Source organism: Phyllobates terribilis, unplaced genomic scaffold (genome assembly GCF_046119375.1).
Source record: "Phyllobates terribilis strain yellow unplaced genomic scaffold, ASM4611937v1 Scaffold_4__5_contigs__length_816908805, whole genome shotgun sequence".
NCBI classification, from domain to species: Eukaryota; Metazoa; Chordata; class Amphibia; order Anura; family Dendrobatidae; genus Phyllobates; species Phyllobates terribilis.
In genome coordinates this window covers 713,657,882-713,671,745 of record NW_027362764.1, presented here as the reverse complement: position 1 = coordinate 713,671,745, position 13,864 = coordinate 713,657,882, and the positions used below count along the sequence as shown (strand labels likewise).

At 42.7% G+C, this 13,864-nt stretch overlaps 1 protein-coding gene across 1 annotated transcript in view; it reads left to right on the top strand.

Moving 5' to 3' along the window:
* The window catches only part of CDH17 (cadherin 17), a 116,760-nt gene extending 105,001 nt beyond the window's left edge, over nucleotides 1–11,759 (top strand). Inside the window, exons 15-17 of the mRNA XM_073679669.1 lie at nucleotides 3,511–3,627; nucleotides 9,015–9,131; nucleotides 11,475–11,759. Coding sequence (XP_073535770.1) covers nucleotides 3,511–3,627; nucleotides 9,015–9,131; nucleotides 11,475–11,587 — 347 coding nt within the window. The 3' untranslated portion in view covers nucleotides 11,588–11,759. The remainder of the gene's footprint in view (nucleotides 1–3,510; nucleotides 3,628–9,014; nucleotides 9,132–11,474) is intronic.
* Nucleotides 11,760–13,864: the final 2,105 nt, after the last annotated feature.

Below are 13,864 nucleotides of genomic sequence, written 5' to 3'. Positions count from 1 at the left end.
GCTTCTTGCCCTGCAAAAGGCAAGAATGCAGGAGTATCCAAACATGCTTTTACACAACCTTAAGAGAGGTTTTCCCCAAGACAGCAATGAGGCACACAGTGTGCATCGCAGCTCTAGACATCCAACTTCCGAAACATCAATTCGTCAACGCAAGAACATTAGCAGCAGCAGCGTAAGTGGCAGAAGCAATTTCTGTGAGTCCTTTCACACATTTTTTAGACCAGCTCGTGCTGGCAGACGAATAAGCACAGCTGGCTGTCCCCTGAAAGTGTAGACCGCCTAACTTTCATCAAGATGAACAAGTCAAGGAGCTCTAAGGACTTTTGCACCCCAGTCGCAGACTATACAGACTAGGTGATGTTGTAGTTTTTAGTGTGCTCCATTGATCTCACGTAATTGCAGTCTGTGATATCTTTGTCATGGCTTCTGTGTCTGCTGTTGCTGCTGAAGATGTTAACAATAAGTTTTGGAAATGTGAACACTCGTGATTGGGTCTCCATCTGCTGGGTTGGCTGTAGTGGAAGAGATGTCGGTCCTAATTATGTGATTTCTACTCTACTGAAATTGATGCCACTTTGGTGGTGTCTGCCCATAATTTTTGAAAATCTGAACACACCTGGTTGGACTAAGCAAGGAATTGGACTATTAAAAATATCTTTATTAGAAAAAAATCACTGTAGACAAACAAGAACAAGGTTCCAGACAAGGTGGAGCTATTAACAAGTGGTGATGTACCAAGTAAACTGTATGCCAGAGAAACCTTTACAAGTACCAGTAACCTCACCACCACACACAGAGCGCTACAGCGCTCACCATGATGCAGATGTGTCATGAGATTGGACCCTAGCAGAAGGGTTTATGATTATCTCCCCTGATGAGTCAGCATCCCTGATGAAACGCGTTGGGAGTTCATTAAAAGGACACAGGCACCCCTAAGGGATCTGGTAAACAGTCTTCCGCATCCTGAAAAGAGATCATTCCTTTTCTTTATGCTGTGTGGCTGGTGGATTTTGGAATGAGCTTAATGACGCTCATAAAGCCACACTTCTAACTAGGTGACTGATATTGACTAACTGCTACTGATGTCATTGCCACAAGTTATGTTTGAGCGATTTGCATAATATTTGATATCTATACTCTTCCTTAATGATGATATTGGGGTGCCGAGCCTTTTGGTTTAGCATGATAATAGCCTAAGATAGGGCACATGGTGCTAGGCTCTGTGTCCGACAGGGGTAGTGATATCATAATAACAAGTTATATGTTCTGGCAATAAATTGTGAACATAGGATGTGGTGTATACGGTGTCCATATAGGTACATCAATTAGTTCCCTTGAGTGAATTTTGGTACTCGGGGTTACCCACAGTCTTTCTTGTTTTACACATAGGTGCTATATGCTCTGTGTGTGGTGGTGAGGTTACTGTTACTGGTAAAGGCTTCTCTGGCACACAGTGTACTTGGTACATCACCACTTGTTAATAGTTCCACCTCTTCTGGAACCTTGTTCTTGTTTGTCTACAGTGATTACAATTTTTTTCTAATAAAGATATTTTTAATAGTGCAATTCCTCGCTTAGTCCTATTGTATCATATTGGCATCTCGTATATATATATACCTAGCTTTTTTCACACTCCTGGTTGGGTCTTCATCTGCTGGTTTGGATGTGGTGGAAGAAGTGTATGTCCCCATTATACTATTTCTACTCTGGTGAAATTGATGCCACTTTGGTGGTGTCAGCTCCTAATTTTTGGAAATGGGAGACTCCTGGTAGGGTCTCCTTCATGTGTGTTTCCTGTAGCAGTAGACCTCCACTTACTTTCAGTCAACTACCTTTGTTACTATCCTTACATTTTTGTACCAATACTAATCTATGAAACTGACTTTTCTGTCTTCTGAGTGTGGCTGAGCTCAAATGCTGCTTGAGCTGTTGCATGTGGTATCAGGGATCCCAGCACAGCAGACCTACACCGATCCCTCACCCACCTCGTCTTAATTTGAAGTTCAATTCAAAGCTGTAAATGCTGGCCCAGACCCTGACACCCCATGGACGGCCCATGGCTGAATGCTGCTGTGCCATTATAAAATTTGTACTGTGGGTCAATTGATGCCATTTTTCCTGGTGTCTGCCCCTAATTTGATCTGTTTTGGCAGCTTTTGGGCCCATCTGAAGGTGTTGCGCATGCATTTCGCTTTGCCTCCCATTGAATCCCATTAAATCCAATGAGATTTCGTATGTTCGGCAAATTATTCGGCAAATTCTTCTGCGAACATCGTGAAGTTCGCCGAACTGGAACAAACCGAACATTGAAGGTTCGCTCATCTATACACAAGACACATTATGAAGTTAGGGTCTCTGAAATTACTCCCAAATAGGATTTCTACTGTTCATTCTTAAAGCCAATATCATTATATAATTAACAGCCCTTTTAGCTTTTAGTGAACTAAACTACAACTTTTCTCCAGAAGGTTATATGCTGAAGGGTTTAATCACCATTTTTGATAGTTTGGTGTGAATGACATAGAAATGGGAGGGAAGTCATTCACCCTACCTCTCCTCAGGGTGTGGCTGAGCGAGGTTAAATGCTCAGTCTCTATTTTTTTTTTCTGGTGTGGTCTGGAGAATGAAGTCTCCAGGCTGTGTGTGGTGAAGCCAGAGAGCACCACTGAAGGACTTGTGTTTGGTGGGACTCACTATGTTACCCGAAGCAGCCGAAACCCCGCTTATGTATGGACTGTGCAATACTTTATCTTTTTGTTTTCCCTTTATCTCAGAGAGGACTTGTTTATTTTTATCCAACCCTGATGGAGTTTATGCCGTACAATAAACCAGCAGAAAGTTAACCCGAGACGTGTGTCCTGTGTCTGCCTCTGTGAGACCTGAGCAAGTCGCTTTACCACACCTGATTCCATCAGAGGATATGTTGGTGGGCCAACATGTGCACGCGTTTTTTCTGCCAGGGAGATGCAGAAATGCTCAGGAAAAAATCCGGAGCATTTCTGCATCGTGGGCACATAGCCTTAGGACTTTTTTGTAATATGTAGGTCCACTTCTATCTAATATGGGGATCTCTTTATCAGAAAATAAAAATTTTAGCTGAAGCTGAGCTGAGATTCTTTGTCTGGCAGACTGACCTTTTTGAATGACCTTTAGATCCCAAAAATGATAAAATAAACATAAATTGTATTTAGCCTGTCACCTGATGGTCTGAAAAAAAAGCAATTGGTTTGACCACCGCACAAAAAATGTTCAGTTCAATTTGACTTCAATTTACATTTTATAGAATCCAAGTGTAGAAACAAACTTGAGAGAAACTTTGAGACAGGAAGGATGGGGAATTGTTGAATGAGAAGGATCAGAGTGACTATGGGAGACTGAAGTAGGGATGACTTGTGGAGCAGCTGCATGACTTATTCAATATTATATGCTCTCAACCAGACATGTTAGTTCTAGAAAATCTGCAAAGCAATAATATATGAGACTAAAGGTTCTTCTATACATTTCCTATAGCTACTTCTGCTCGTCTAACCATGCAGCATACAAACTTTCCAAAGAAAACAAACTATGTTCCAGTCGTTATTAGGGACAATGGACGTCCACCAAAGGAAAATGAAGTTTCTGTACCAGGTAAGAAAAAAAAATTCCACTCGGTGATATTTATCAAACTAAATGCACTACAATTCTGCCCAATTTACTCCAAAAAGAATGTACATTCCATTGGCATGGATTTTAGACGCTTTTTCCAACTCAAATGAGCCATGTACCAAAATTATTGTGCTAAATAAGCCAATTAATAGCTGCTTTTCATTAGATGAACATTGTCCTAACCTACTGATATCCTAATCTACAGGCCATCTAATGTATTAGGAGCATCCTGACTCTCCTCTAACAAATGATGTCAGGGGAAAGAAGGAACGGGCAATTGAAATTTCAACGCCGGACACTCTTGTTTTCAGGGGAAATAAGCCTCTGCCATAGGAGTCTGTCAGTGGCTTTTTCCTCTCGTCCTATTGAAAACACATGCCATGCACTTCTGTGTATGGGGAAGTCAGAAGAAATAACGTTGTGCTCGAATGAACGTTGGGCCGACAGTTATGTCATGTACAGGTGCATCTCACACTTATATAGAGTCATTACAAACAGAGTGATCTATTTCAAGTGTTTATTTCTGTTAATGTTGATGATTATGGCTTACAGCCAATGAAAACACAAAAGTCATTGTCTCAGTAAATTAGAATAATTAACAAAAAACACCCACAAAGGCTTCCTAAGTGTTTAGTTTAAAAAGGTTCCTTAGTCTGTTTCAGTAGGCTCCACAATCATGAGGAAGACTGCTGACTTGACAGATGTCCAGAAGGTAGTCATTGACATGCTCCACAAAGAGGGTAAGCCACAAAAGGTCATTGCTAAAGAAGCTGGCTGTTCACAGAGTGCTGTATCCAAGCATATTAATGGAAAAGGAAGGAGTGGAAGCAAAAAGTGTGGTAGAAAAAGGTGCACAACCAACCGGGATAACCACAGCCTTGAAAGGATTGTTAAGAAAAGGCCATTCAAAAATTTGGGCGAGATTCACAAGGAGTGGATTGCAGCTGGAGTCATTGCTTCAAGAGCCACCACACACAGACGTATCCAGGACATGGGCTACAAGTGTCGCATTCCTTGTGTCAAGCCACTCATGACCAATAGACAACGCCAGAAGTGTCTTACCTGGGCCAAGGAGAAAAAGACCTGAACTGTTGCTCAGTGGTTCAAGGTGTTGCTTTCAGAGGAAAGTAAATTTTGCATTTCATTTGGAAATCAAGGTCCCAGAGTCTGGAGGAAGAGTGGAGAGGCCACAATCCAAGCTGCTTGAGGTCTAGTGTGAAGTTTCCACAATCAGTGATGGTTTGGGGAGCCATGTCATCTGCTGGTGTAGGTCCACTGTGTTTTATCAAGACCAAAGACAGCGCAGCCGTCTACCAGGAGATTTTAGAGCGCTTCATGCTTCCCTCTGCCGACAAGATTTTTGGAGATGGAAGCTTTATTCTCCACCAGGACTTGGCACCTGTCCACACTGCCAAAAGTACCAAAACCTGGTTTAAAAACAACAGTATCACTGTGCTTGATTGGCCAGCAAACTCACCTGACCTTAACCCCATAGAGAATCTATGGGGTATTGTCAAGAGGAAAATGAGACACCAGACCCAACAATGCAGACGAGCTGAAGGCGGCTATCAAAGCAACCTGGGCTTCCATAACACCTCAGCAGTGCCACAGGCTGATCGCCTCCATGCCACGCCGCATTGATGCAGTAATTGATGCAAAAGGAGCCCCGACCAAGTATTGAGTGCATTTACTGAACATACATTTCAGTAGGACAACATTTCGGATTTTAAAAACATTTTTCAAGCTGTTGTTATAAAGTATTCTAATTTACTGAGATAATGACTTTTGTGTTTTCATTGGCTGTAAGCCATAATCATCAACATTAACAGAAATAAACACTTGAAATAGATCACTCTGTCTGTAATGACTCTATATAATATATGAGTTTCACTTTTTGTATTGAAGAACTGAAATAAATTAACTTTTTGATGATATTCTAATTTTGTGAGATTCACCTGTACAGTATATGTACAACTTTATTTATGCTGTCTAATTAGAGGACAAAAATAGCAAATCTGCCCCATTATGTGTAAGAATTTTTCTAATAAAAGTGGCCAACAAAACTCATCGCATCTAGTCACAAAAATGTATCTCCAACACAAAATGTTATTGAATTTTTATTATAGCAATATGGATATAATACAGAAATAAGATTGCTATGGGTCTTCAGTTATGTGGCCAGGATAGATAATGATAACTTAGTAATTATAAAGGTTATTAGACAACATGGCTTCTATTAGCACTATGATACTATGCTGAAAATTCCAGCTCCTCGCAATCAAAATGCCACAGCAGATTGCAAGACGCTAGATTAGCCCAGAATCTGAATTTACATTTAAGACAGTCCATTTTTGTTTAAGTGGTCCCCCAAAAATAAGCTGAGCACTAGGTGTCCTGCTGCTAGATCTCCACACAATCAGTTGTAATTTGTGGTGAAACATGGCAGCTAGTATTTTACTGCCCTGCAGCGCCACCGCTGAGAAAATGAAGCATTACACCATTCTCATTACAATTAATGGACTGCCCGTGTAATGCATGTACATATTTTTTTTTTAAATCAAAACAATACATTTGTGATATGAAGAGTTCCATCCAAAGTGTCCTTCACAAAGTGCTGTAGTGTAAAATTTCACCAAACTAGAGCTGAATTCACACATCCATGTGTATGGCTAAGTGCCCACGATGCAGAAATGATGCAGATTTTACATGCGTTTTTTCTGCCAGGTAGAAGCGTTTGTCAAGCGTTTTTGCATGCATTTCTGCATGCGGGTTATCAAACGCTTTTCCAAGCGATTTTAGCATCACTTGGAAAAGTGCTTGACAACTTGGTCACACTATAAAAATCCATGCAACCGGCATGGATTTATATAGCGTGACCAAGTAATAGTTAAAAAAAGAATAAAAATGGTAAAAAAAAAAAAATAGACATTATACTTACCTTCCGATGGCCCCCGGTCTTTTCTCCGGTACGTCCGGTCTCTTGTACGGCTCGCGGTGGTCTAAAAGAACCTGCGGTGACGTCATTTAGTCATGTGACAGGTCACGCAACCGCCGACGTCAGCGGTCGCGTGACCTGTCACATGACTAAATGACGTCAACGCAGGTCCTTTTAGACCATCGCGAGCTGCTGGCGAGCCAAGTCGCATTACTATGGAGACTGGGGGACATCGGAAGGTAAGTATATGTTTATTTTTTATTTTAAATTCTTTTTTTTACAGGTACTATGGTACCCGGGTCTGGATGAGAGTCTCCTCTTCTCCAAACCCGGGTACCATCCACACATTGAATTGCTTAATATCCGCGTGGGCACATGTAGTGATGCGGATATTATGCGATTCAATGCAAGTCAATGGCGGCTATTAAGCTGCGTGTTCGCAAAATTAATGGGCGTGCTGCGTATTTGTCCGCAATGATAATCCGCAGCGGAAATTTCTGCAGCATGTGCACAGCCCATGCGGATTGTCATTGGGGACCATGGGGCACGTATTACCAAGCGTTTTTTAAGTGTTTTCGCTGTGGAAATTCCGCGGCAAAAATGCTTGAAAAACGCATAGTGGGCACACAGCCTCATGGTCCGAGTACAGATAGTGATGCATGCAGGGGCAAACATATTATATATAACCTGCACAGCTGCACAGAGCACAAGAGGAAAGGAAGCCCCTACTATATCCAGAGCTGCACATAAAGGGGTGCATTATGGTGAACTATAGGACTCCAATGGGCACACATACTGTTCTTGCACAGGGACCCTCCTCTGTCTCAGTGCTCCCCTGGATGCACAAACTGCCTGTGGGTTTCCCAACCCGAACTTGACCGCCTCATAAATGCCTATGAGGTTGTTCTATTTGAGTAGGGAGACCTGTGGCTGGTTCATGATCACAGTCCATGACACATAGATGTGTGAATGCAGCCTAAATATCACATTAAGAAATGCACAAATTGTGTAACCATCAGCTTGTTCAAAACCTGAGACAGACATACTATATGCACAGCATATTGGGGCCAACTGAAAAAGATGACCCACTGTCATCTTATGATGCCACAGTCACTATTGACTATAACATTTAGGGAGTTAAATTGCCAAGATAAAATTTATTTCTGAGTGGTGTAATAGGATGGCTCTGGTCTTCTATATATACTATTACGACTCAGGTCTTTAAAGAGGAATTTTTACCAAATTTTTCATGTTAAGCTGAACACACAATGTAATAGTGGCTGCAGAGCGGAATAAAACATTTTTATTTTATTTTTTCCCCTCTCCATTATGGAGATATTATCAATCAAAGTTTTTGACACCTAATGAGTTAACTTTTGTTAAATACAAGTGGGTGTTATCAGATAATTTTCACTGGGGGTGTGTACTTCTTCTTCCTGTATGATTTAATCAATCATATGCAGGCAGCAACATAGAAAAAGAACACCCCCCCCCCCATTATAGCTTAAGTTTTTCAGTGTTTGATACATAATGATACAGCTCTGATCTCCTGGTCTAACCTCCTGCATGATTAGAAAGTGCAGTTGAGTTTATCTGTGTCACATTACAAACCCTTCATCAGCTCTTCTCCTCTCATAGCACTGTCAACTCTGCTGTACTGCATCTCACACTCTTCCTCACACTCTTTGTCTGAAGATGAGTCACACTTATATCTGGGGTGCTCACAACATCTTGTAATTGCTCTGCAGTGAGAGTAGAGCTGGGTATAGTTACATCTCACACAGGACTGTGCTCTAATTGCAGAGTGATTACAAGATGTCCTTAGCAAAACAGACATAAGTGTGACTCCTCTCCAGACAGGCAGTGTGGGTGAAGGGATGGTACAGCAGAGCTGACAGTGGTATGAGAGGAGGAGAGCTGATAGATAGGTTTGTAATGTGATACAGCTAAACTCAGCTGCACTTTGTACTAATGCAGAAGATTAGAGCAGGAGATCAAAGCAGTATCTTTACATCTCACACACTGATAGACCTAAGATATAGGGGGCATATTCATTATCTGCAGTGTTGCTGCCTGCATATGATTGGGCAACTCATACAGGGAGAAGATGTACACGCCTCCAGTGAAAAATATCTGATAACACCCACTTGAACTTAATAAAAGTTAACTCATTGGGTGCCAAATACTTTGATTGCTAATATCTCCACAATAGATGTTTTACAATTTAAGTTGTATCCACACAATAACCAAAAATTAATTGTCAAGTCAGAGATTGGAGGTGCCTACTGACCTGCAGGTACAGGTGGTAAAGTTCCTGTCTATAGATAACCTAGATAAAAGGTTAGAATTAAACATTTGATACAAGATTTGACATCTCTGGGAGTTAACCTGTTTATATTAAGACCTTGTATCGATAACATGTTTTCTTTTGCAGTTCGAATCTGCTCTTGTACCCCTAATAACCAGTGTGAAAAAGAGCCAATAGAATCTTCTGGGCTAACAAGTATTGGACTGGCTCTTGGAATATTATTTGGCACTCTGGGAGTAATAGGTTAGTCAACCTGTATGATTTGTCATGTGTTTGACCATGCTGAAAATGATCTTTTCTGTAAGGAACACTTCCTGTCTTTGTGTAAAATCAGAAGCATAAAAAGGTTTAAATCAAGTTTTTGTGTTAAATGTATTTTTTTTAGAATGTTGACAATGTGGCTTTTTTTCAGATCACAATCTGTATTAAAAATAAAAATTAGAAATCTTACTAATTTCACACTGGCCACAGGGGCTTTTTTTAGACTCTAACTTCATGTTTCAGGAAATAACACATGTACATTAGCACATAAGCAGCAATGAACAGACTATGACCCCGCTATCTTTTGTATTGACACATCTAAAGAGCGTGTGCAAAAGTCATTGTGGAGGGAGGGGGAGCAGGGTCAGCTGTGACATCGTTATGGAGGTGTTATCAGTCATTGTATCCCTGCCTCTGCTGGTAGATAATCTGCTGAAAAGTCAACCGGAAAGGACAGTAAGTATGAGTCTAGAAGAATCCCAAAGTGGACAGTGTAAAAATTGCTATTTATTTTAATAAAGATAACATAAAAAAATTGGCAAAATTGTTTAAAATATACATGTAAACTTGATTTAAATAATAGGTCGTTTTATGATGGTAGCTTCCCTTTAAAAGTGATTTCCCATCTTAGAGATAGATGCTGGGAAAGGAAGTTGTTCCTGAGCTTTCTGGAGTCACGACAAACCATTAGTATGGATAAAAATGTAGGTTTATTGTCTACGCGTTTCAGAGTCCACCAACTCCTTCCTGAGGACAACCATACATAACCCTGTCCTGAGGAAGGAGTCGGTGGACTCTGAAACGCGTAGACAATAAACCTACATTTTTATCCATACTAATGGTTTGTCGTGACTCCAGAGAGCACAGAAACGACTTCCTTTCCCAGCATCTATCTCTGACATATCCATAGGAAGCTGCAGCATCTGGAGTCCAGGCTTAATAGGTGTTGTGTCCCACACAACCCTACTAGGTGAGCAGTTTTTAATACTTCTGTAGTACCAATTATTAATTGGATAATACCCTATTGCGCTCTTGCATTTTTTCACATTTCCCATCTTAGACATTTATGACATATCCACTGGATATTCTAAAAATGTTTAATAGGAATAGATAATACCTCCAGGACCACTACTGATCTAGAAAAGGAATGACCACATTTGTCTAGTCAAGACCCCAGTTCCTACCACATTGAGGAGGGGATTGAAGATAGACACACATGAAATCCTGGGTATTTAATGCTTTGTGTAGATAAAAAAAATCTGTTAACAGCACTTATAGTTCCTGTCTGAAAGGTACCTGGCTCTTCAGCTACAAGTTCCGGTCCTGGCGACTCCTCCTTCAGTTATTGTGGGACACAGCACTGCTGTTCAAGAGCTGTGAATGAAGATGGGCGTCTGTTTGCTCACTTTAACAGCTAAACCTAAGCCAACTCCTCCTCTATCACAGCTGATGTATAGAAAGAAAATAAGGTTGGCTTAGCTATTCAAATGAGCCAGTCAGCCAGCCCACCTCACACACATGTTCACACAGAAAATGGTGTCCTGTGTCCAACATAGTAATTAAATGGGCTGTCCACTACTCAGACAAACCTTTCTCAATCACTATATTTCCCACAAGTGAAATAATAGCACTTATACTCACCTCTGGTTCCGATGCCGTTCCAGTGGCTTGCGTGACATTGTTATGTTATGCGATCACTGCAGGCAATCAGTGGCTTCTTCTTATCCCCTCCTTTGGACATAATTGACAGCCGGAGGAAGTGAGAGCTGTGGATTCTATTATTATTTTATTATATTTCTTGGGAGAAGCATAGTAATTGAGAAGATTGTCTGAGTATTGTACAACCGCTTTAAGAGGACCTGACAGGGCCAGATTTTGTAGATGAAGATTGGAGAACCTATTAGACAGGAACTAAGTTGTATAACTTACTGTGTTAAGCACACTTCCAATTTTTTAGATGGACAACCCATTTAAGAAAAAAATCAAGGTTGTTGCCTGAAACTGGACAAAAGAAGTAATTTTTATTTACTATACATAGTAAATAGTAAAGTACTTTTCCGAGCTTGGGATAAAAAGCTGCAGTAACTCTATGTTACTGCAGACTGGCAAATCGCCACTCCGTATGGTGCGCATGCTGTCATGGATTCCTTGGCGTCCCTGGTGTGAGTAGGCGGTCACATTACCGGATGTATGTGATTTGCATACTTGTGATCACATACCAACTAGACGTGTTCGGCTTCTCTCAATAGATGTGAATTGAGAGAAGCCGAATGAGCAAGAAACCCTAAATTCTGACCTGTATTTAACTAGGTCTATCTTTTTCAGGTATAATAGTTGGGGCTGTTTTCATATCAATGAACCATAAGAAGAAGAAGAATGCGAAGGCGAGTAGTGGTGATGCTACCAATCCTGCAGAAACTGTAACCCTGAGCTCCTGAGAAAACTTGTTAGAAATTTTTTAAAGATTCCAGATTCTGAACCCCCCGAAAGTTCCATTTCGATACCTGAGGCAGCGCGCTATAAGACTACAAGGCTGCTTAATACTCTGCATGTTGTTACTTATTAGAAAGTTATGTGTTTAAATAAATGGAACATTGTTTTGGAAAATAATGAGAACATTTTGTTTTTTTTCACCATAATTACAATTTAGTTGGAAAATAAGTTTTCCGGTCCTTTATAATTGATGGTTTAACTTTAAATTTGAGATGTGAATAATAGATTGAGGTGGTCTGACATTGATCGACTGTACTAGGTATTTGTACAATACATTTAGTTGTGAGAGGGAGATTATTAGGGACAAGAAGAGGGGTGAACAGAATAGAGTGCCACCGGGCAAGAGCAATTTATGGACTTAAAACAGTGATGGAGGCAAGGGACTGGGCGAGAAGAGGTGCTAACAGCAATGACACACCATTAGAGGCATCCTACAACTTGATTTCAAAAGAAGACACAGTCTGCAGACAGCACAGACCGGAGCAGTACATCAGGAGAAGGGGGCTAGGTGAGTAGGTTTTTTGTTTTTACATACTGTAATGCAGCGGCTTGCGGCATTACTGTAATGGTCCAGGGTGTGTTCAGGCTGACCATGTACCTCTCCCTCAGGTGACTGATCACATGACTGTGACATCATCACAGGTCCTGTGCGCACAGAAGGATTGATCACATGACTGTGACATCATCACAGGTCCTGTGTGCACTGAAGGATATATAAATCCTGGTGGTTTTGAAACAGGGTGAGAGGCGTGAGGCCTGATCCCTGTGTGTGGGACAACTTTAGCCTGGAGAGGCTGGAAGAGAAAGAGTGGTCTGGTGAAGCCTGGAAGGCAATGGCTGGATCCCCCTGTGTTTAGGATACCAGTAGCCTTGGAGGGCGAGAGGCCTGGTCCCTGTGTGGGACTCCACTAGCCTGGAAGGCAGAGGCTGGATCCCCCCTGTGTTTGAGATACCAGTAGCCTTTGAAGGTACATGGCCCGGAGGCCCCATCTGGGAAGCCTTAAAGCCACAGCTGTGGCAGAATCGAGCTGACTGAAGCAGCTACGACCCGGCAAAGGTAAAAACGCAGCTTGATGTGGACATTGGTATTGTTACCTTACTGAAGGCTGTATCTGGAGCCAAGTGGGCATATCTGCCACTAGAAAGGCTCTGGGATATTATGTGACGCCCCCCTGGGCCGTGTGTGTAGGGGAATACCCGGAGCCGGGCCTCTGTGAGGTGCTGGGGGTTGTAGTCTACGTGGCGGCGACCCAGTCCGTGCCCAGGGCGGTCAAACCAGAGGGGATAGTCTATTCGTTCTGAATGTCTGACTACGCCACCCGTGGATTGCGGTCGGAGTGAACCGCCACTGCAGTGCAGACCGCTGAGGCTGGTGTTGTGGGCGCAGCAGAGTGTAGTATAACTCCCCATGGGCGGAGTATAGCCTCAGGGCAGCAAGTGGGGATGTTGGGAGTGATGGTGCACGGGAGTAATGACTCAGAGTCTCTGTAATGCAGTTCAGGATCTTTACTCACAGTTCTTTATCCAAGTTACTTCAGCTGGTCATAACGTCCCACGTCGCACTGTACTCACCAGGTAAGGGGCTCGGCCAACTCCCAGATAACTTTGGAGCGCTTCACAGGACCCCCTTTGTGTGTCCTTCCTCTGGCCTGTCATACCCCACCAGTGACCACGCTTCTGTCGGGCTGCCTCGGGCCTTGGCGGGTAAACGTTGGCCTCCGTTTCCCTGACCCTATGTGGTGCCTTCCTAACGGGTATGGCAAGGGGCTGCGCCACATAAAATGTCACAGCCTCCGGTTTCTAGCTGAGGGTAGTTCCCCGCCTCCACTAGTTTCGGGGACCGGTCTCCCCCCTTTGGTCTGAACCCTCCACGCAGGTAGATTCGGGCATGTGGTGGCTACCAGCCGGTCCACACCCCTGGGGTCCCTTCGTTCCTTGTTCCTGGAGCCTTCTCCGCTCCTCTTCCTTTCTCTTCCTCTCCAGGCTTGGGCCTAAGTTACTAGACCCACCTCTGGAGCAGAGCTCATGCAGAGCCTCTGCTCCCGGTCACTTCTCCTCAGACTCAACTGAACACTGAACTAAGATGGTGCCCACCTTTTATACTTCCCTCTAGGGGCAACAAGGAACTACTCCCTCCCTGCTCCTGCACTACAGGGTTCCCCCTTCCTCGGTGTTCCCTCCCCCCACTCCAGCCAGGGACAGGGACTGTCGTGCTCTGCCTG